The sequence below is a fragment of the Geospiza fortis genome, unplaced genomic scaffold, assembly GCF_000277835.1.
Source record: "Geospiza fortis unplaced genomic scaffold, GeoFor_1.0 scaffold53, whole genome shotgun sequence".
Classification (NCBI taxonomy): Eukaryota; Metazoa; Chordata; class Aves; order Passeriformes; family Thraupidae; genus Geospiza; species Geospiza fortis.
The window spans coordinates 502,033-525,673 of record NW_005054305.1 but is presented as its reverse complement, the minus strand read 5'-3'; the positions used below and the strand labels follow the sequence as shown (position 1 = coordinate 525,673).

Genomic DNA, 23,641 nt, shown 5'->3' with positions numbered 1-23,641 from the left:
ATACAATTATAGCAATGTCCAGAGGCACCAGTTTAGGTACTGAATTGCTGCAGAGCTCTGCATACACACAAGGGAAAGATTTTTCTATTGTTAAAAGAATCTGTAAGGCATGTAGTAGCTTGAATACACAACTTAATCAAAACTGAGAAACAGGAAGTGCAAACATAATAGGGATGGTAAAAGTCAGAGGACACAATTAGGTAGACTAGACAGTGTTTAAATAAGTGCCACACTGGTTTTATTCAGCTTCTTTCAGCCCAGCTGTAGGATGACAGCAATTATTTAAATTATCTGCATCACAAAATAATGGGTGCCAGATCTCCTGTGTTTTTCACATTGTTGGCAGAATTTGCAGTGCTGAGTAAACGATGGACAACAACAAGCATTCATTAAGCCCCTAAATTCTTCCTGCAGACTTTGTATGCTCATCTGTTACACAGATTTGTATACAGTTACTGCATGCACAAAAGGCTTAAGTGTTTATGTGCATTTTCAAAGACTTGATTCAATTTGGCAAATAATTCCAGAACTGCTCTTCTGTTATGCACTGAATAAACAAAAACACCCACCCCAAGCCACCCAAACAAAACCCAACAAAACAGTAACATTCATGTTATCTCCCATGAAGCACAAGGGGCCACATGAAGGCCAACAATATATTCTAAGACCCCAAATATTTTTGTGGAAAGAAAGACTACTAAAAAACAGTCATAAAGTTGATTATTTTAATTTAATTCTGAAGTTTCTAACACCTGATCATCCTAGTTAGCAAGTATTATTTCTGGCATCACTGTATTTGAAATAAGTTGTTCCACAACATAAAATCTAACCTAAGGAGCATTCACCTGGCTTTGGAAGCAAACCCATTAAACCAGAACACACTAATGCATTGGAAGGACACTATTTAGTTTAAAATATATGCCATATGATACTTCTGAAAGGCTAGTGACCAACCTGATTTGGTGGAAAACAGACATGCATGTTTGAGAAATGATTTCTATTATGGTTCTCTTTAAGTCATGAAAATATTACACACAGTTTTTAAAAGCTACAATGCAGAACAAAATGTCTGAGAAGGGAGCCAGTAAAAGTGGTGGCTTGCACTGCTGTAAAAGTATACATCCGTGGAAAGAACTTAGTTTCATTTGTGTATGACACAAGTTGCTCACTTCCAGCATTTCGACCAGTTAATTTTAATAAACTGAGTAATTTTTAACAACTATCCAATTACTTATACATTAATTCCCATATTCCAGAAAATCCTACTTGTTTCATAGATTGCATACTCACTCGTTTATGGAATGATAGAGTTTTGCAATGCCCTGATGAGTCCAGTCCTTGCCAAACTGAGGGAGGATATGCCCCAAAGCATCAGACCTAAAAGGAGAATCAAAGGTACCTGACATGTGGTACATGAGTTTTGTTAAAGACAACCACTAATGAACATACAATTTAGAAAGAATATTTACAGAAATATTTCTGAAGGTTCTAACAATTTCAATAGAGAATTAATAAATAGTCCAGACAGAGCAATTAGTGGGGTCATACAATACAAGTCAGTTTCCAAGTTAACCTGTGGCTGCTAAACCTGGAGAAGTCTAATAGAGGGAACAATCACATGGTAAATCTTATCATCTTGGCATTATTATTTTAAAATATATTTTCTATTTTGCTTTAAAGGCAAGTACAAATTAAAATAAAAAGCAATGTTATTAACAAACATCCTTTAATAGTTGTCTTAAATAAAGCTTCTTTACCTTGTTTTGAAAAGCAGGATCAATAAAGCAAGATTAAAAAAAAACCAAAGAAAGAAAATCCCCTAAGATACTTACTTGGTTATTGTTCCATCAATGTCTGATATGATGATTTTATCATTCCAGTTCCAGAGGTATATTGTTCCTGCACAACGGCAAGTCCCTTGATACTGGGTTGTAATACTAAATACAACATCATTAGGGCCATCTCTGAGCTTCAACTTTGCCTGTAGAATAAAAGTAAATGGAAATGTAAGCTGCCCAATCTCTAAAATTTTTATGATTTTGGAATCATAAATGAGCTGCACAAAATGGCTCGTATATTCTTCCTTGTCTATCTTGATTAACTCAACAAAAAGTGAACCACGGTTTAACACAGGCACAGTTTTGCTGTCCAAGTCTGTTCCAACCTGGGTACATGTGTATGTGCATAGTTCTTGTACTGCCTACAGCAGCAGGTATTTCACCCTCTGCCACTTTAATTCTTGTTACTATAGCAGACTTGCAGCACTATCAAACTGAACTCCCAGTTTGCCACGGGACACAACAGTATTGTTTACTTAGTGGATGCTCTCCTCAAAATTCTTCTCTGATGAAAATCATACATTTAGACAGTAGCAGAACTAAATTTTAAGTTAAGTTAGACCACGGTGAATAAACTGCACATCAATTTAAATGTATGCTATTACACAGACGTGCAGATCCCAGGATATCCAAACTGCAGAAGCAAACTATGCCACTTTTCTGGCAACATCTTAAGTTTGATTATGGAACGTCATAAGAAATTACTATTTTTTAATCCAAACAGATTCTTAAAAAAACACTACAGAAAAAATTATCAGAAATTCCCTGCAGCTGCCTACCCTTGCACAGGAATACATGTTGAATTTCTTTTAAAAGAATTTTTTTTTAAGGATTTTGAATCATCCTACACACAAGACAGGCATGTCACTTACTATCTGGTCAGAAGACAGTCTAAGTGACTTCTTATAAGATGGAACGTTCCCATGGGGTGGATGCTCTGCTGGGGCAGAATCCATTTTCAGGGATTCCTTCAACTCCTGGGATGCTTCATCACTAGAAGAATCATCCTCTGGAGGCCTAACATGACATTAACCAGAATCAATGTAAGCTACATAAAATCCTTCCTTAACAGAGTAAGATGCTTATGCCAGAGTAATTTCTGCTTATGCTGAGGATTTCTGCTACCTGATAGCACAAATAAAGGAAGTCTATGGTCTAGTGAATGCCCAGATAAAGCCAGTACATGCCAGTAAGCAAGTAAGACTTGGAATGCCAGTACTGGTGGAGCTCTAAACAAGACTATTCCCAGCTGGCTCCACACACAATGGGTTTAGTAGAGACACAGTGTCAGGTGGTCACTAATACTGTGTTGATGAATTAGGTAAACTGCAGATGAAAAGGGACACTGAATGGGTAGCAGTGCTTCGTTTTTAAAAAAAGCGGACTCAGTTACTACGGCATTTAAACTGTAGGTGTTAGTGGAGCAGCTCACCTTTTAAGGTTATTCACAGACTCATTTTCCTGCTCATTAGAGAGTTCAAGATTAAAAGCAGTATTTAGTTTCTCTGAAGTATTAAATCACAATATATTTCGTTCTTTAAACTTTTAAGAAACCAACATTTACAACTACCTTTGCAAAATCATGCAGGAATATGCATATGCATAATAAATACCCTACCATGGGAGAGTTTTGTGCTTTTAAGCACTGATAGCTGTCTACCACAACTTGGGCAACATGTGCACTGTGATGAATGCTATTTTATTGTTTCAATCATTTAATGTTACAAAAAATTCCACATGGTTCAAACTATTAATACAATATTAGGCCTTCACAAAAGAAAAAAAAGTATTACAAAGTGTATCAGAAACAATATCACTGTATTTACAGAGCAGTGGCCTATTGATAAAGGTTACCATGTATGTATTTCTGTCACTTCTGTTATGATTTAAGAAATAAACACAACAGCATTTAGGAAATAATTGTAGTGTATTTGTAGTTCCTACAATGTTTGCTGCCACAGTATTTTGCTGAGTTGTTTGCTATACACATCTGGTTCCTCTTCAGTAGCTTACATGCTTTTTTCCCACAGTACATTACTACTGAATTCTTCATTCAAAAAAAGAAAAAAGAGGAAAAAAGGCACTATTCAGTCCACAGATAAGTCTTCAGACAGGAACACACCTACTATTAACTTGCTCTTTTATAGTTGCTGGCAGTTCATTTGCTCTTTGCATCTCAGTTTTCCCCTCTTTTGCCTCTGGTATCTAAAGCAACATGATAATAAAGAATATTTTAGCCATTTTTAACAAATCCAAGTTAAAAACAGCTACCAAAATAGTACATAAACTATATTAAGTCTCAGAATCACCATTCTGCATAATAATTTCTAAAAGTTATTTTTAAAAAGGATGCTTATGAAGAAATTTTCTATTAAAGCTATTTCTTATTTCAGGAGACAAAACTCTGTGTGCCAGAAATTAGGAACTGCTAGTTTAACATGAGAAATTTAGCATTAAAAGGAGCTGTCAACCTTTGAGCTTATACATCACTCTTTTGTGGGGAAGTAAGTTGAGGGCCTATACTCAAGGTTTAGAAAGCTTAATTTAGTCTAAAATGGGGGGTCTCAGCTTAAGTATTATGCAGTGCAGCACCTACTTACTTGTGTGTACATTCCTAAAACACACTGCAGTGACTGAAGAGCAGCTCTGATAACTGCTTATGGCTTAGAAGAAAGAATTTTAAGAATAACGCACAACAGGCAGATACAATAAATTTTGTTAACGCAACTAAAGCACCAGGCAATGATGCAGTATTTGAGGCTAAATTAACAGATGCAGCTACAGCTGCTGCAGCATCAGCTGGCCATCAGTGATACTGAGCTATATGAACAGCATTTTGAGGTACTTCTGACAAATAACTATTTTTTTATCTTTTAACACCTAACGGGGAAAAAAAATCCCAATAGGTCTCAGCCACCTGCTTAGTCATGCTTTCTTTCTTGCGCCAGAACCACCACCTTCCAGACTTCTTTGGCATCTTTTCTTTGACCCAAGACTCAACAGTAGCCTGAAAAATTAGACATGTTTTTAATTAGTATAGAAAAACAAAGAAATAATCAGGTGTTACTACATACAAAATTTTCTAAGTATGCATTTATCTATTTACCTTAGGCAAACTCTTCTGAAACACCTGCAAACTCAGAATCATCGGAGCAGCCAATGCCCAGTTATAATACCTGTTTTAAAACACGTTATTGGTAAGATATTACAAAATCTACAGATCAATAAATATCAGCATGAAAAACTTGCCCTTGTGTCGATGAAAACATATATTTGCTACCAAGCACTAACATTTTCTGCAAGCAGAGTCATTTTAATATATACGATTCAACATCAGTAGCAATTACAGGAAAAAAATCTCACTTAAGCTAAAGCTAAATTTAATGCAAATCCTTGGTTCAAACAGATTCACACACAAACTGCAATGGAAGCTGAGAAACATGCTCACTTCAGAGACCAGCTCTGAAATGGGATTTTATATAACCTAATTACAAGAGACAGAGAATTTACCTGTTATAAATCCGTATTACCAAATTAGGATTGTCTATGAGTCCAGGGTTCTCAGCAAATTCATGATAAGTAATGATATGTTCCATGAATTTTTCTGCAATAGAAAGAGATTTTAATTAGAAAGTAATAACTTAAAATCCCAAGATGTCTGATTAGTTTACATCTAGGAAAACCCTTTCTGTCATTTCAGAGTGCTGATCCTGCAGCATCACTAAAGATGTGCTAATTGAGGTCTACCTGTCAAGGGTCCTGTGACTGCCTCCTCCCTACAGAAAAAGCCTTGAATCACTTCAACAGTCATAGTAAAGAGCACTAAGAAATTAGAAGAGGAAGGATAAGGAGGAACTAATTCAGTTCAAAGGCTGGAGAAAGAAAGCCATGCTTGTCTAGGCAAATTTTCTTCCAAAATTATGACTGCAGGTAAGGGGCCTACATACTACACTAGAAAAAAGAGGGGGAAGGGTGATGCCAGTTTTTCAGGTTTGAAAAACTACTACTATCACTAAGTAGCCTTTTTACAACTAGTTTCTATATATGTTTGCAGAAATCCATGATTTAGTGTAAGATCCCTGCAATCAAGACATCCTTCTTTCCAATCAAATCCAGTATTGCCATCATGTTACCACAAGAACAGTCCTGAGTCTTTATTAATAAGCACCTAAATGTCACTTAAAGTATTAGAGACTGGATGACCATTTAAAAAAGTAGTGTTAAAACACTGCAGTATATGTCCATAAAGATTTCATGCTCCTAAAAGCTCCTTCAAAAATACATACAACTTCAATAGTAAATAGACTAAAGTGTTAAGAGAAAAAAAACAGCTAGTAAAAATCTAGAGGTTAACAATCATTTAGGATAGAAGCAGATCAGAAAATATAGTCCAACACAAAGGAGTTTTTAATCACTTGAAAAACCTGAAAAATAAGAAAAATTGTCAGGCAATTGGAAAGAAAATGAATTGTTAAGATTTACATAGGACTAAGCAAGGACTGGCAACCAGAAACCAATGTAGTTGGTCAGATAAATAATATATAGTACGAAAAAGGAGACACAAAGATTCTCAAGACATCAAGTGTCCTTGACTAATATGAAGTTCAATTCTGCTATCTCTGCTTGGCAAATGCTTGAAAATTTTAGAAAAATTAAAGACTTTCTATCCCCTTTTCTCAATGTAAGCATAGTTAATAAGCCAAAGTTCTGTAAGAAGGAAATCTGAGCATTCAAGCCACTTCATTTGTTTAGCTGCCTGAGCTCTATTCCTGTTTATACTTTAGTCTTTCACATACCTTTAGAAATCTCTCCATTTTCATTGAGACCTCCACAAAGTGAAAGTGTAACATCAGGCAAGTCCATAGCAGAATCAGACATGCACTCTGTACCACTATCAGCAGCAGCACTTCCCACTGACTGGGGTGACTGGGAACCAGAAAGGGTATCTGACTCTGCCCACTGCCTGAAGCCAGGATCAGAATCACTAAAGGAAAGTGAAAAGTATTTTACTTGCAAAAAAATGTAGATCTTAGGTTACAGAACACACTATACGATTACTCCCCCCAAAAAATCTTGCCTTTGAATTTTTTACATCATTTCACAATATAAATTTAAAACCAACCTAACAAAAACCCCAGGAACACACATCCAACACCAACCCTTCATAACATCGGCAGATTGTTTCCAGTTCTCCTAACATCCCCCCAATTTGGCAATAATTGCATTTCTTGCCTAAATTGGATTTAAATGAAAAAAACATCCTCTGTATTCTACTTCTGAAGAATAATATTGTGCCCTTCAATCTTTACCAGAAAGTTGCAAAGTAAGAAAAAGGAAAAAAGGGCACTGTTTTTTGTGTTTTTAGAACACTGTCTGTTGCAGAATGTACAATAGAAAAGAAAAATGACCTTTTTAAAAAAAATCACACTGTCATTTAAGGCTGGAGTCACTAGTTTGATCCAATGAAATTTTACAATATGGATGAACAAGAGTATTTGTACAAAAGCAGTTTAAATGTACTCCCCTCTGTCTGCAGAACATGCAGGTTCCACAAAGCAGAAAACTCTCAGTAGTCCCCTTCCATGTCATCTTTCAATGTGAAATTAGAATTTTCACAACGAGGTAAGTACTGAATACTTCACAAAAGCCTAAAACCCTGAAGTCCAATTCTTTTTATCAGAACTGGCACATAAATAATACATGTAATGATGCAAGTCATGCAACTGCAGAATTACCCAGATTTACAGCATTTTACTTCAAAATTACCTTTTAGGAAAGTAGAGTGCTGCAACTTCAGGTTCCAAAGCCTTTAGGTCATCCAAGTAAATATCATCGGGGCCTTGATGATGACTTCGCTTGTGCACCCCTGTTAATTTTAACAATTAAGATTACTAAAATGAAGTTACCCAGACATATTAAATACAAATATAATCATGGAAGATTCACACTTATTTGTATGATTTTTAAGTTCCAGAGTTTCATTATAATTTTAATCACATAAAATTTTAAAATAGAAAAAATGGAAAAGGCACATTTATACTTTTTCCACTATGATCTCAAGTTTGGTAGATCACACTGAGGATAAGAATCAAGAGCTTTATTCCATACCTTTCTTTTTTGAAGGAGAGTCAGTTTTTGCTGTTGGTTTTGTTTCTGGTAAAGGATCCATCAATATTCTGGACTGATGATCCCCATCCATTGGCAATGGAAGTTGAGGTTCTATGATTGCAGAAGCAAGAGAGTCTTTAACATCCATCTGCTTTAGGAGCGGATGAGTTCTTGGCTCAGGTTTCAGTACTGTACAGACAGAATCTTTCACATCATCATCATCTTCAACTTCATCAGAGCTGAGGATAACCCTAAAATGAGTCTTCTCTGATGGAGTAATGGTAGCTGTTCTGCAATGTTCCAGTTTTTCCTTCTTACTTATCTGAAAAACAAAAGTCTAGTCAATCCTTTCACTCCACCTGTTTGTGTCACTCCATTCTAAACATTCAATTTGTACTCATGGTACAAGTTCTCATCACACACAGAAACCAGAAAATAACTTAAACAAGTACGGTAGCAACATAAAACATGTTTCACCATATTAGCAAAGTTCCCTGCAAAAGAATTTTCATAGGAGCTTATTTACAAGTTCAGTAAAGAAACTGGCATAGAGAAAGCACTGACTTGATCAAACAACAGCAAGGAGAAAGTTTAAGTGTGGATTTACCAGGGCCTTTGTTAGATACAAAATTTACTCTTATCAAGGCCACAGTTCCTCTAGAATGAAACAGAACTTACTCTACAATAAAGACAATTAACTTCTTAAATTGTTTCCTTTGGGTTCTGACTAAAAATTCAAAAATTTCAGACTTTCACTGCTAGGTTTTCTGGGATTACTTTGTTGAGCAACTTTTGAACTCAACAAAGCTGACTCTCTCTGCCTGCCACAAGGGGCTGCTACTTCCCCATTTCATCTGTATCTGAACAACAGCAGCAGATTTCCAATCCTCTCCTAGCGAAGCCTTAAATATGCCTAAAGTGAGTTACAAAGTTAGAGACAATAAAGACATTTACCTTGGTTGACTCTGGGAATCCTCCCCATGTCCATTCCATGTGAGATTCAGATCTGAGCAAGCTCTCAGCAGGCTTAACTTCTAGTTCTGAATCACTTTTAGGGCAGACTTGCTCAGAGAAAGGGCTACCAAATCAATAAGAGTAAAAAAAAAAAAAAAAAAGAAAAAAGAAAGCCAGTGTTTAAAATGCATTAATGCATTTGTTGTCCAGCTACTGTTGGTAGAGTTTTCAACAGCTTAACAGAGCGTCAATTATTTGGCAACATGGCAAGAAGCCCAGCAGGGTTTTCAAATGGTGAGAAATTAGGTTAAAACCAAAATCACATTAAAAACATTAAAGGACTTACATAGTGATCACACAAAACAGATTCCTCCACCGCATCTGCAGTGCAGGAATAGCTCTCCCTTCAGCCCATGTTCCATTTTTCAAACAAAAGAACAAAACTAAAAACTAAAAAGTTCATCAAAAAGTAAGACAAAATAGTTTCAAATTCCTTAGCTCTGTAAAAATATAGCATTTCAGCTTGCTACGCAGAGACTTGAATAATAAAATTTTTGTAAACATAACTCACAAGTGCACAACATCAATTCCCAGTGCAGGGAAAAAACCATTCAGAAGATAACTTTGGAAAGGAAAAGGAGATTACTTGGAAACTTCCTTCAGATGTGTTTGGACTACATGACCTTTAAAATCCATCTTGTTTTTCCTACAGTGGTTATTATCCATAAATCAGAAACAGACTTCTAAAATTTACTTCAGTCAAGATTACTTTTTAGCCAGAAGAACACCCTACAAAATGCTAGAAAGGAGCAATTTCAAAATCCTTTAGCACTTAGGATGTTAAAGATTAAAGGAAACTCAAGGTTTTGTCTACCCTTCCTTGAATAGGACAATTATATTCCATATTATAGAAATAGTGCTCTTTTAACACTTTGACATTCATAACATATTATGGTTTGGGTTTATATAAACAAACCTCAGTATTTGAATTTAAACTGCAGGGACCAGAACTGGACACAGCCCTCCATGTGTGGCCTGACCAGCACTAAGAGGAGAGGGATAATCACATCTCGGTCTCTGCCACTAATGCCCAGTGGACGCAGCCCAGGATCCAGTTTGCCTTTGTTGCTGCAGCCGTGCTCTGCTGCCTCAGGCTCAGCTTGCTGTCCCCAGGTCAGCAAGGCTGCTCCCAACCACACAGATCCCAGCTTGTGTTCGGCTTGTTGGTGGTGGCATCCCAGCACACAACTGCACACTTGTCTTTGCACTTGTTGCACTTGTGATTTGTGACTGATCTGGGTACTAGACAATCTTTTTGAGGCTCCCTCTTCCATGAAAGCTTGGGCCAGATGAATTTTTGAGGTCACTTCTAATTTGGGTTGTTCAATGATTTAATACTGAAAATTTTAAAGTAACTCCCTACAGGTATTTAATTTATGGATTTTTTTTTCCCATACAAAATTCCTGCAAGGATTAGTTACCTAATTCAGCACCATATATCAAACTTTCTGAAGGTTTGAGGAACTCAGGTTTTGTAGTATCATACAGGACTAAACTGTGATCACAATTCAGACTGCAAAAATAGACATTACACAGATCACAATCCAGACAGTAAGAATCCCTCATATTGCTCTGAGAGGACATCCTAAAAATCCAAGATATCAGGACATTTAAACATCTCTACAATGGTGAGTTGTCATCTCAGTTAACTTCCAGCCTTCATCACACATGGACACAAAAAGAAAACTGATCTTTTCCCCCTCAGTTCTCCATTAACAACGTCATACAGGAATGACACTTTCTGTACAGTTAGAGAGGCTTGTTTAAAGTGACACACTGATGAAAATACATGTACACCTTTGTTTTCAGGAAGAACATGAACTAACTCTCCCTACATGTCAAATAATTTATTCCACCTACACCACAAGTCACCTGGAAGCTATGCACAATATTAACCTGTTTCTAAGTCTAATTCTTAATATTCAGCAGTTCCTGCAAAAGATTGAATATTTCAGGGCTTTGGGACCCTAAGTCTATACTATTTCCCTCAAGATATGTTTTTCACTGTCACTCTCAGGCAGAAGTGTTTAACCAAAAGGTCCATGCTTGTAATAGTGCATACTGATGGCATTAGGTATCAAATAGTTAATAGTGGTGCTTTCCATCTTATTACACTGAGTAGGGCAAACAGAAGTGTCCCCATGGAAAGGACTTGTGCTATTTTCTTCCTTGAGCTCACTGCAAGGGTTCTGAAGAGCAAGACAACAAATTGAACTACAAGTTAGTTAGCTTTTTCAGATCTCCAAAAAGGAGGTTATTAAAATCTCCCATTTCTCTTCCTCTGTACGACAGCTACATGATAAAATCTTTCTTTGATGGCTTAGGAGAAGTAATTTAAAGCAAAATTTCTCTTCTCCTAGATGACTTTTGTCAGAGAATCCCTGACCCAACATCTTCCCCAAAGACAAAAAGGAAAATTGCCAATTTCTCTGCAACCTGGTCTAGGTGGCTTTTTGTTAAAAACAACGCCAGAACTGTGAAAAGCCCAAATACCTCACACGAGGCACAAACAAGTTATTAGAGCAGACTGGCCCCATAACACAAAAATGAGAAGAGATGCATGAATTATCTCTCCCAGATATAACCTGCTAGTCTGTGTTAGCTCAGAGTTTTATAAACTGAAAACAAGTATCAGCCTCCATGCTACAGTCATCTAGGAGATATAATCCATACAGCAACACGTCAGTCCTAAGGGTCAAACACTGTGACTGCTTTTCAGTCACAAACCACAAACCTTTGGGGAACATTTCAGAACTGCCTCTCATTAAGTGTAATTGAGGATGTGGTTGTCAGCCCAAAACATAAAAAGGAATGATAATGGGATTTCCTGTCCAACTGCTTCTGTTCATTAACAAGCTATGCACTGGGGGAATTAGCAGGCACCAAGCATGGTGTGGTACATTTTGAGGCCACAGCCCTGCAAACACCTGAAGCAGAGAGATCATACACATTTTAAAAAATATTGGCTGAAGGTTGAACTTTTCCATTCTGCACCACCTATTGATGCAGAAGGACATGTACCTGTGCACTGAGCAGGTAACAAGCAACAATGGCCATCATGGAAAGCTGTAATCTTCACTGACCTTGTGAATGTACCTGCTATGAGGCAGATTCCTCCATCAGACTGAAAAGCAGTACAACTAGACACTTGCCAAATAGTTCAGATAAATCAAGATACTACTTATCATGCTATGTGAGACATGTATGCCCTCTCCTGTATGTCCAAGGTTCAGGAAAGGTACAAAATTTACCTCAAATACTACCACATATGCACAAAATGCTTTCTTATGCATATAGAAATTGAGGTTAGATTGGTGAAATCCATAGTGTGAGCCTTGAAAAATTACAAACTGAATGCAAGAGGAATAGCATGAACATCAGAATGTACTGAAGAATGTATGTACAGAAGAGCCCTGGTCACTGAAAACTAACTGGGAAGCTGTATTATGCCATTTTTAAGAATCCACAGTCAACTGATGATGATTCCACTATCTCTGGACAAAGAAAGATCAGAACTCCAGCAAATCCCCTGTTCTGAAGTGGAATATGATTCAGCTTCAGGATCTGGCTTTACCTTGAGCAATTAGGATTACTTCACACAGTAAAATGTACCTTAACATACTCATCACTTTTGTGTTCTGGCAGATCAAGTACTGCTTATGCTAGGGTGAATCATGGGGAACATACCAACTTTCCATACCCTTCCTCGCTTGAGGGAATCTTGTTAACTGTATTTTCTCTCTTTAACAGTGAAATAATACCTTTTGTAAATTTCCCAAAGTTTCAAATTAGTATCAAGGGTTGCATTTGATATCATAGAAGTTGGGCAAGTTTGATAATATTACAGATGGGGGGGAAATTAGTAAAAAGGCATTGTAATATTTTTTTTTAATAATTACTCATCATTACACAAATGATGACATCACAAAGTGACTTACTTCTCCAGAGGGGACCAGTCTCCATCAGATAAGGGGTAATGGTCTTTCGAATGATAAATCAAAGATTCTTTTTGTTCTTCGCCCTTTGGTGATGAATTTGAGGATCCTCTGTGGAGACACACAAGACATTAAATCAGCTATAAGAAATTTCTGTTACTAATTCAGTAAAAGAAACTACACAGACGTTATTAAAAAAAAACTAAGAGCAAAAGTAAGCATGTAGAGTTTAAAGGATTTGTTGTTTGCAAGACACCTTTATATAACTTTAAAAGTATTTGAAAACTATTATTAATACTTGAAAATATTGCAATTTTTAAAAACTACTACTCCTGGAAGTTAATACTGAAGAAATCACAATAGCATAAATGATACTACACTGCACGAGTAACAGTTAGTGATTTTACTCTACAAAGGCAGATAATATTAACAAAACACAAAGATGAACATAAATTTTTACACAGTGAACTTTACTATGTGAATTTTACAATCACTGGAAAAGTAGAACTAGAAAGGTTAGTTTTGACAATGTACATTTGACAAATTAAAACAGTAAGAAACCAGGTGTAGGTTCTAGCATCACAACTTACCCAGGAGCTTACAGATTAACATCAACTACAACAAGGAGATAAAATAATGCACTTTTCTGAACAGTGGGGTTTGTTTTGCACTAGGAGGTCTACTCAATATCTACATCAAAGACCCACACCCAACCAACAGTAAGGCCCACTGAACAGACATACACCCTATATTAGACAGAAGTCCCCTTGAAATATTACCATCATAAAGTACTTCAGATCTTTTTACAGCTTTCTGAATTTAACTGAATAAATACCTATTCTCAGGATACAACTAATGTGACTCAGGTTAGATCAAGGGCATCATGGCTACACACTAGATAAGAATACAAAGAAGACATGACTGGAATTTGAGTGCAAAATGCAACAGAAATTATTTTAAGCCATTATTATGAAAGAAAAAACTATTTTTATTCCAATGCACAGTTGCACTGGATTTGTTTTGGAATGCTAATGCTTATTTCTCTTATGGATGGGGGAAATAAAACATTCTGCTATTATCAAATGTGTAAATATTTAGAATTTGCATGCCTACTCAATTAGACACTAAGCAGTTACAGTGATCTACCTCATTTGCACAAGTCTTTCATTTGGAAGACAGTCTAGGTTATGGTAAATGCTAAAGTCTAAAAAAGTGGGGTTTTTTTAGCTCCACTTCTTATTCTGCAGTAGTATTCTTCAACCTGATGATGCTGCCTGACTTAAGATGAGAACTGCAGAGACTGTACATCCTTTGTATTTATAAACTAAGCTAAGTGTGACAAAAACGTGTTTCATGCTATCTTTTTCGGCAGTACTAAGTATCTCCAGAGAAGGAAAAAAAAGTATGATTGAACAACTAAGTAAACACAAAAAAAAAAATCAAAGAGGTCCTCAATATCTTTATGTCAGTGGGGAGGGAGGCAGGATGACACATGGGTGGTACTGAACAAATTTTATTCACTGAAAATTAGCAACAAGAAGGGTTCATACAAAGGATGCAAAAAATCAAATTTAACTGGTAAGTGGATAAACACAAAAGTTAAACATCTAAATGTAGTCAAAGATTATTGAAAATATAAGGGGAAAAATCAGTATGCATCAGCTTGTAACTTCAAGCTGCACTATCAACTCTAAGCTATTTATTTTGCAACATTTATAAATAGCACTACCACATCCTCTCCTTGTTGTCCACTTTACATATAGTCTAAATAAATGTATACGATTTCAGAGACAGATAACCACTTTAACCCTTTAACATCCTTAGCAATGGAGAAATAATGTCCTCTATTTTTGAGTTGTACATACTGTAATCTCAATTTTCCTAATATTATTTTACGTAAGTCCAGCATTACTAACATATTTAAATCATAGCTGGAAAAGACAAAGAACATACTTTGAAAAAAGCTGATAAACACTTGGTAATAAATTTTCCCAAGAAACAGGAAACAGCTTGTTTTCTGCTTTATAAAAAACCAAAGAGAGAAGACATTATCACTGGCACCTGTGTCTGAATTTTTGACCTTCCTGTTAAAACATCAGCCTCCCTTTTTCCTTTCCTAGTTTCACTTTGAAACTTGAAGCCATGCCTAAGAACAGTTAAGTTTCTAATTTCTTATCTTTCGTCCTCCTTTTCAGAGCCCACATTTATAACTAAAAAAAAAAACCACCCAAGAAACAACCCACCAAAACAACATAACCTCAAACAAAACTACTGATACCACCTTACACCCCCACAGAGTTTGAAGAGAAAACTTACAAACACTTTTTCACAACCTTATCTTCAGCTGGGAAGAAAACAAAAGCATGCCTGTTGCAAGGCATTTTATTTCCTGCCCTGGTAGCCCACTGAAATGAGTTTATATAAACTTGACTAACTGACACAGAACTACAAACCTAATGTATTTGGGCCTTCACCATTACAAAGTTTTTTTTTTGTTTCAGTTCTTCATTTACTTGCTGCTCACAAGAAAACACCCTTCTTTTACAAAACCATCTTTTTGTTTTATAACGCCCTGTCTGATAATGTACTTCTACTGCTGTTTCTGCTTATACACATTAAAAAAAAGTTTAGAAATAAAAAGCCTTGCCAAACTTTCATTATAAAGAATAGAAAAAGTAAAACCAGAGTAAACTTGATGAAAACACCAGGGTCTGTTCAGCTATGACTAAACATTCAACATTCTGATCAAACACACCATTTTTATTCACCTCTAGACAAAGTAAGATAATTGCTAGAATAGAATCTGAATCCTAAATAGAATCTGAATCCTAAACACTGGATGAAAGCAGCCATTATTACAGCCATTACATGACATTTCTAAATACTTCATACACTTGTAATGACACATTAAATAAAGAACAAACAATTATTGGGTTATATTTTCTCTCTTCCTGTACTTGACAGTTATTTTTATTTTTTATGGTTTTTACTATGACAAGTTTATTGTTGTCTTAATAGCTGCATGCTAAAGACTAAGCAAAGGTCTTCCTTTACTTAAACAGGAAAAAAAATTCCAAACCAAACAAATGCCAAGACTTAAACAGAGCAGGGAATATCTAAATGACAATTCAGTGACATAAATACGACACTAATAAAATAAGGCAAATTAACTAAGAAAGCCACAGACACTCTAAAAAACACTTTAACATCCAGATTTTGTTTGTTGTGTATTACTGGTCATAGGTATGATAAGAGATTCATGTTTTCCTGTTGCACTAACCATTTTGTCTGGTACTTACTAAATTTGAGACTCCTTTGAAGATCCATACTGAAAGAATTTTTTCAGTTGCATTTTATTCTCTTACATCAAAACATTCTTTCAATTCCCATACCTGATCTTGAATTTATTCAGCCAGTATTACATTTAACAACAATGCCATCCAGTGAAACACCTAATTCTCTTGAAAACCAAGTCCTGATGAATAGGCTTTTCCTGGATTTGAAGCATTTATTTGCTTGATAGCTTTCATTTACAACCTTAATCTTTCCTACCCTATCCTACCCTATTAGAGCTCTTCAGCTTATTAGTATGTGCTACCACTTTAGCACAAGCTCCCCTTTACTAAGAATTTATCCACCTCAAAATACAGGATTGTTTTTTTTTCCTCTTTCCCCCTCCTCATCTTCTTCACTCACGTATAAGGAATTCTCCTTACTAACATAAAGAGCCAGTCATTTATATAATTTTCAGCTGCCATGGTAAACTTCAGGTTACAGAGAAGTTAAATTCAGATGTGGTAGGCTTACAGGCATTCCACACTGCAGTCTATCTAGAGGCTACCAGACACCAGAAGATCACTCTGCCTCATCAGAGAAATTGCACTGAAACTTTCTCACTCACAACAGATCATGGCAACACTTCTTCACCAGAATGGGCTTAACTGCATTTCATGCTCATTAAAAAAAGGCCAAATTTTAAGGCAAATCTGTGAAGATTTGGAAGATACCAGTTTGTTGTTTGGTAGGCAGAGCCTACTATATCTTGTGCAATACTTGCATGGAGGAAATGAACAAGTCACCTTTTAAATGTCCAGTGGTAACAGTGAAAACAGCAACTATCTAAGAGCTCACCTTAGGGGCTGTACACTTTTCTCATCATCTGAGCTTATTTCCATTTCAAAAATGTCTTCAGTTCCAGCAGAAGAGATCTGGTCTTCTTTCCTGCTATCTTGTTTGTATTTCTTTCTTCTTCTTTTTTTCTTTTTCACAGAACCTGGGGTGAATACAGTCTCTGTTTCTCCAGAATGTGGAATTTCTGAGTTTGCACATGTCCTCTCATTTTCTCCAGATTTCAAAAGACTGTCAGTGTCTTTAAAAAACTGATCTTCAGTGGGTATTGGAGATGTTGCCAAATAAGCAGGAACTTTTTCCTAGGGAAAAAAAAAAGAAAAAAGGCTACTTTTTTCTGCTTTTTTTTGTGCACACAGGGTAGTTGTCAGCTACAGATTAATCTTTGTACCTATATTTAGACACAAAGACGCCCAATGGTATGAAGATGATATCTAGAAAGGAACCAAGTTCATCACAAGAATGATTACAAAAAGTTCAGAAAAATGCATGTTACTATTCTTACAGTTTTCAGGCACAAACAACTGATTTTGCCAGCAAAGCAAACAACCAGTCAGTGGAATGTTTTTGAAGTTATCTGCCTTGAGCATGCCAGTTTCAGGCTTATTAAATGTGTTAATAAAAAAAAGGCTAATTAAATCCACTGCTGTTTATTTTGAAACAGATTCATGGGAAGGTACAGGTTGAAAGGGACATCTGGACACCATCTGGTCCAATCTTCTGGCAAAAGCAGGGCCTCAGCTTAGGTTATCCAGGACCTTGTCAAGCCAAAGGTTGAGTATTTCTGGTGAGGGAGTCTATCACTTCTCTAGGCAAGCCTATTCCTGCTTTTGTACAGAAGGTTTTTCCTTATATCTAGCTGATATTTTCCCCACGACCTCTGCTCTATCTTATGACTAGACAGCTTTGTGAAGAGAGTGTCTCTGTTCTGTAACTACCTTGTAGGCACTGCAAGACTGTGGTTAGATTCCCCTGAATCCTCTCTAGGCTCAATAGAATAAGGTCCAGGAAGTCTTTTTTCCTATTTCAATTTCTCCAGCCCTCCACTGGGCTCTTTCCAACTTTCCATGTCTCTCCTGAACTGGCAAGGCCAGAACTGTGTTCAGATTTGATCTAACACACACCAGGATGAGCAGGACAACCCCATATCCCTTCACCTGCTGGCTGTGCTATTGCTGATGCTACCTGGAATGCATTTGCCTTCACTGCAGCCTGGGCATGCTGCTGGCCAGGTGACACAGAGCTGCATTTCATCCAGTCAGATCCAGCCTGCACTGCTGTGTGTGCCAGCTCACACTCCCAAGCCTTACGTGAGACTGCATGTGCATCTTGGTTAAACCTTGGTGTGAATCTTGTTGGTCCAGTCTCCCAGCCTGCCAAGCTGGCTCTCTGTGGTAGCTTTTTCTGACCTGCCTACCTCTCCTCTCAGTTCAGTGTTACCCACAAAATTATAAAGGTGGGTAAAGTATCTTTCAAAAAGAAAAAGTCAACTATAACTTACTCACCTTAAAACCAACATACAAACAACTAACTCTCAACTAATTACAACCCCCTGCCCTTTGAAGGAAAAGCTATAGCTGTGGAATGCCTGAGGTTTATTTACATTGTAACAAGAAACTGAAAAGACACTGACACCTAGTCTGAAGGGACAAACACAAGATGGAACAAAGGCAGAAGAGAATGGAATTTGCATAGTGAAGAGAAAAAGTTACGGAACTCAATTTCATGGTAGAGAATAGAAGTAATTACAAGTTGTCTGTTATTTTACTGGACTCTTGTGCAGAAAGTTAGTCAGGAACACAGATGAGACACAGCCAGAGCACTGATACTACTTCTGATGTGCTCTAAGTCTTATCTGCTATTTAAAACTAAATTCAAATTTTCATTGAATGAAGAGTTACAGAACAAATTTTGTTCCATTGGCTGTAAAGTAGACTGAAGTGGAGAAAGGGGAACAAAATACAGCCTTATGCAACATTGATGACACACAGATTTTGCATTATGAGAAACCTTGAAATCAAATGCCTACACCTAAACTGAAGTTAATATTCCGCACAATTAGTGATAAGTAACCAAGAATAACAAAATAAATTTTAAAAAAACACTCAGGAAAAGTTAAAAGAAAACTGGCTGGAAAATTGTCCTGATTTACATGGATAGTAGTATTTATATGGTGAGTGGTATTCTGATTGGATGTGAAAAATGCTAAGACTGATCCCTTAAAGGACCTTTCTGAATGCCCCCAAAGGGGCAAAAAAAAGAAATCAATGAGAGGTTTGTGATTTATCCCTTAAGCAGAGCTTCAAGAGGCAAACAAAGACGTTGATCAGTTGCAGAGGGAAAAAATGCGTAAAAGCAGTAAAAACAACTCAGTTTTGCTTTGTACAAATTTAATCTATATTATCAGTATGAGTTACCAGCTTTCAAGAACACATTATACACAGTTAAGACACTCATGTTATAAATAAAAATGGACTATGCAAGTGCAATAGCTCCTTTAAAACACTCTACTGGAGACAAAGGCAGTGGTTATCACCCTTCCTTTCTGAAAGTCATGACACTGATCAGTTCCCATCAATGTCTGACACCGCCCAGACCTGTAAAAAACTGCTTTCAGTTTTTATTTTAATCATAATGTACACTGACACAGAACCCAATCTTCCTCTGGTGTAGGTGTTACAAAACCCTACCCCAAGTTCATTTGGGGTATTAATGCTTATTTTTTCCTTCCACTTTAAATTGTATTTAATTCCTTTCAATATGAGAGCTTCCTCCGATCCCCCAAAGTAAACAAGTAGCACCCTGAACTAAAAACTGGATCAATCTCATTTCCTTGAAAGACTGATTCCTAATAAACAGGAAATTAATGCTTTATCTTTCACTTCTCTGAGACAACTTTTTTTCCTCTCTTTTCTGACTATTTTTCATTAAACCTTTTGGAACCTTGTGTTCAGAACTACTTTCCTTCAGACTTGCTGAAAAATGCCAAGAGATTCAAAAGCAATGCTCAGGACTGACCAATACTGTAATTACATATCTCCCATATCCTTAGGAAATCAGAGTAAAAATGAACCATTATTCCTGTTTTTCAGAGGCTCATTAGCTTCCAGTTGCAAAAGATTCTTGCAAAATAAATTCTCAAGTCAAAGAAGTTACTGTTACCTGGTGAAAGTTTCATAAATAAAATTGTGAAAAACTAGGCTAAAATTTGTAAGGCAAATTAAAAATATGCCCAAAACACAGACTACCTTTATTAGTAGCAGCACAAGCTGTAATAACTCAAAGCAAAAATTATTGTAAGACACGGCAATCAGAATAACTGCAGTCAATAAGAATGAATTATCTAAAACAAAAAAAAGAAAACTTCAGCATATCTTCCAAATAATGCTCTAATTAATGAAAATAATTAGTTACTTTATTCTTACTGGCAGCAGAATTGTACAAAGCATCAACATGTTGGCAGCATATGAGAGAGATGTTAAGATTCAGTTACAGAAAATCTAGCTTTCACAGAAGTAAGGATATTGACAACACTGTATGAAGCACTTTTAACCCATCGCTATGTTATTACTACATTGTAGCCATCAAGAAGCACAAAGTCCTTACATTTTCCTCCTCAGTTTCTTGCACAAAGAAAGCTTCTCCATTGTCACCCAATTTCATATGCAGATCAACCGCATCGCCATTAATTTCTATATCAATCTGTGGAAAGAGACAATTTATTGTAAGTAATTCCTCATGGGGAAAGTGCTGACCTCATGGTCCACTTAGCTCTGAGAGTAAACTTTGTTTCACTGTATAAGGGTGCCCCTTTCTCCTGTTTCTGACACAAGTCTGTCATAATGGTCTTTAATTTGTTCACCTGCAAAATACATCATGCTCCTGGCAGAGAGCCTAACACCCACAAGAAAAATAATTAAAAAAAAAAATTTGCTATAAAGACTGAATCTTGTTAGTACAATTATTGATATAGTCTTTATTTGATGGAAAAATGACTGAGACTGCTCAGATGTTTAAATCTCAATCTGAATTGGGACCTGGTATGAATCTGAATCCTGAACACCAGAAGTTCCACCTGGAGGCCTCCTGGAGGCAGGCTTTGTCTGAAAGTGATAAGAGACTTGCCACAATTATTTCTGCAACTCAAGTTAGTGTTTCAGATTTTCCTGCTCATGAGTTTATGGGGGTATGACATAGGGCCACAACCCTTCTGCAACCATAGTGTTGTCATCAGAGAATAATGTTTTTATTGTACTAAAAAGGTACTTTTTAGCCAAGAAAACCCAGTATTGGTACTGGTAAATAACCAAACATGCAGGGGACTATACCCAAATTGTTAAGATAACCACTTTTCTTTTTCTCCACAATAACAGACTGATTTTGATCTGAAAATCATATATATTTCACTACTGTTTATTTTTAAAATATTTTCTTGTATTTCCAATTCAGCAACATGACTTTAAAAAAACTCACCTTTGCTTTATACTGGTTTAGACATACAAACATGTCTCAGAGTTCAGTACCTATATCTCCCACTGATTTCTGGAGACCTCCATATTTACCTGAAGTTGAAGCACAGATACACATACTTTGTGCTCCCACACATCTTGGGACTACAAATTGATCTTGGCCTCATAACATACCAGAGAAAAATGCATCCACAATGCAGTAACACACACTCTATTGAAAAGAACTGTGTGAACAGTAACTCCCAAGATGGAGGAAACAAGGAGCAGCAGTCATCTACACAACCAAAAGCTGAGAATTACACTGACAGTCTGGTACAACAGGTACCAAAAGTAGATGTTTCTACTACTCAACAGCTTTTTAGAGGTATCCAGAAGCTAAAAACCACTCAAATTTGGTTCAGCTACTCAGAAGTGTATAAAGACATTTAACAACTTCTAATTTCAGACATTCTTGTTGTAAGCATATCTCACTTGCCTAGATGTCAGAAAAAGTAGAGATATACCACCTCTTTTGTACCCTGTTTAAAACTGTAATGTAATCTGTTACAAAATTGTTAAGGTAAAAAAGTTCTTTGTCATCAGCAAGCTCATTAAAATAAACACCAACAAGTGGGAAATCAAACAAAAAATAAACACAAAACTTGCTACCCACCTGTGTTACTATGACAAACATACAGCTTTAATGCATGTAACTCATACTATTGACCTTTAACAAAAAAATGCCCTGACCTAATCGCTCGTTCAGTTTCATTTTATTCCCTTTTTACAACCAAAATATAAAGATAGGGGTAGCTTCCTGCAATCACCTTTTCCTCCTTAAAATAGCAGAATATAATCCTGAGAGTTTATGTCTTTAAATCAATTCATCTTTTGGTAGCACACCCACATGCCAGACACAGTATTCCTTACTGATAGTAAAGTCCCCCTACAACAGCTCAATTTTCCAGCCAACCCAACCCAACTCACTCTCTTGGCATGATTAACAAAGCCTATGGGAAGGGGATGGAAGGACAATCTGCTTGGGTAGCACCATCTCAGAATGGCTGGATGGGAAATTGTATCAGGTTCTCTTTCAAACACACCCACAAAGGAGCAAAGCTTCAGTCTCAGTTTTCACTTGCTTGTGGATGTTAATAACTGCATTTTTCATTGCAAATCAGCCTTGAGCACAGCTACAAGGAGCAATATTTATAACAGGTCACCAACACTTAACATATGCTCTGTTAGTCCTTCAGACATTCCAAAAAGAGTTGCTTACATCAGGGATCAGTTAAATAACATTAAGCATTTCTTTCCCAGCATACTTGGATAAGTAAACAAATAGCCCCATGTAAACATTTTAAAACTGTGAAGTCTATATATTGGTATTTGTCTTTTTGCATAGGCTCAGAGCTGTCACAGTTTTTCTTTCACAGCATTTTTGCAGAGTCCTTAGATTACCACAAGAAGTTCTGTTTTGCATTCTAAAACCACCACCCTGTACAGCATTTATGAGCAACTGTTCTGGACTAAACCGGCCTGCTAACTGGGAATGTGGGGAGCTGGGAAGGGAGGGAGGGGTAGAAGGCAGTGGGGGGGGAAAAAAGGAATGAACCGGTCCTCAAAACTTTGTTTTGACCCACTTTCTGAACTCACCACTTTTTCTTTAGAGCGCAGTACACCAAGCTTCCCGAAGCGGACATGGAAAGGAGAACACTGGAATGTCCCATCCTGCTGCCGGACCACAATGACATCGATGCATCCCGACAGGGTTGCCTGATTAATGCCTTTGTACAGCTCCTTCACAGTAACCAGGACTTGTCCTGCAAGTTGCCCCACGTAGTTCATAGTCTGAGACTAAGGGAGAGAAAGACAAAAAAAAAGTAAATAAACTTAAAACACAGTAGGTTTTTTTGAATTAATTTTTAATAAACATTTATATAGATGAGCAATGTCATTTATCAATTACTCTACTGTAACAAGCTTTATACAAATGCTTTCAAGAATCAACAGAACTTTGAGGAAATCCTCATATTACTAAAAGTATTCAGAGTTATAAAACTTACATGCTAATGCTTTATCAACTTGAATCTATGACTAATTAAATACTTCAAATAAAATTCTGAAGGATGTAATTTTTAGACCTCAAAGCCTAGATTTAAGTGATGCT

The 23,641-nt window shown here is 36.6% G+C and overlaps 1 protein-coding gene across 1 annotated transcript in view; it reads right to left on the bottom strand.

The window, feature by feature from the left end:
- Nucleotides 1-23,337, bottom strand: part of LPIN2 (lipin 2) — a 29,887-nt gene extending 6,550 nt beyond the window's left edge. Inside the window, exons 1-16 of the mRNA XM_031066533.1 lie at nt 23,128-23,337; nt 20,630-20,725; nt 17,027-17,325; nt 12,899-13,006; nt 8,901-9,024; nt 7,947-8,268; nt 7,605-7,704; nt 6,635-6,822; nt 5,349-5,442; nt 4,945-5,014; nt 4,756-4,845; nt 3,961-4,043; nt 2,711-2,855; nt 1,833-1,981; nt 1,291-1,377; nt 995-997 (exon numbers count right to left, since the gene is read on the bottom strand). Coding sequence (XP_030922393.1) covers nt 995-997; nt 1,291-1,377; nt 1,833-1,981; nt 2,711-2,855; nt 3,961-4,043; nt 4,756-4,845; nt 4,945-5,014; nt 5,349-5,442; nt 6,635-6,822; nt 7,605-7,704; nt 7,947-8,268; nt 8,901-9,024; nt 12,899-13,006; nt 17,027-17,325; nt 20,630-20,725; nt 23,128-23,319 — 2,150 coding nt within the window. The 5' untranslated portion in view covers nt 23,320-23,337. The remainder of the gene's footprint in view (nt 1-994; nt 998-1,290; nt 1,378-1,832; nt 1,982-2,710; nt 2,856-3,960; nt 4,044-4,755; nt 4,846-4,944; nt 5,015-5,348; nt 5,443-6,634; nt 6,823-7,604; nt 7,705-7,946; nt 8,269-8,900; nt 9,025-12,898; nt 13,007-17,026; nt 17,326-20,629; nt 20,726-23,127) is intronic.
- Between the last annotated feature and the right edge of the window lie 304 nt (nt 23,338-23,641).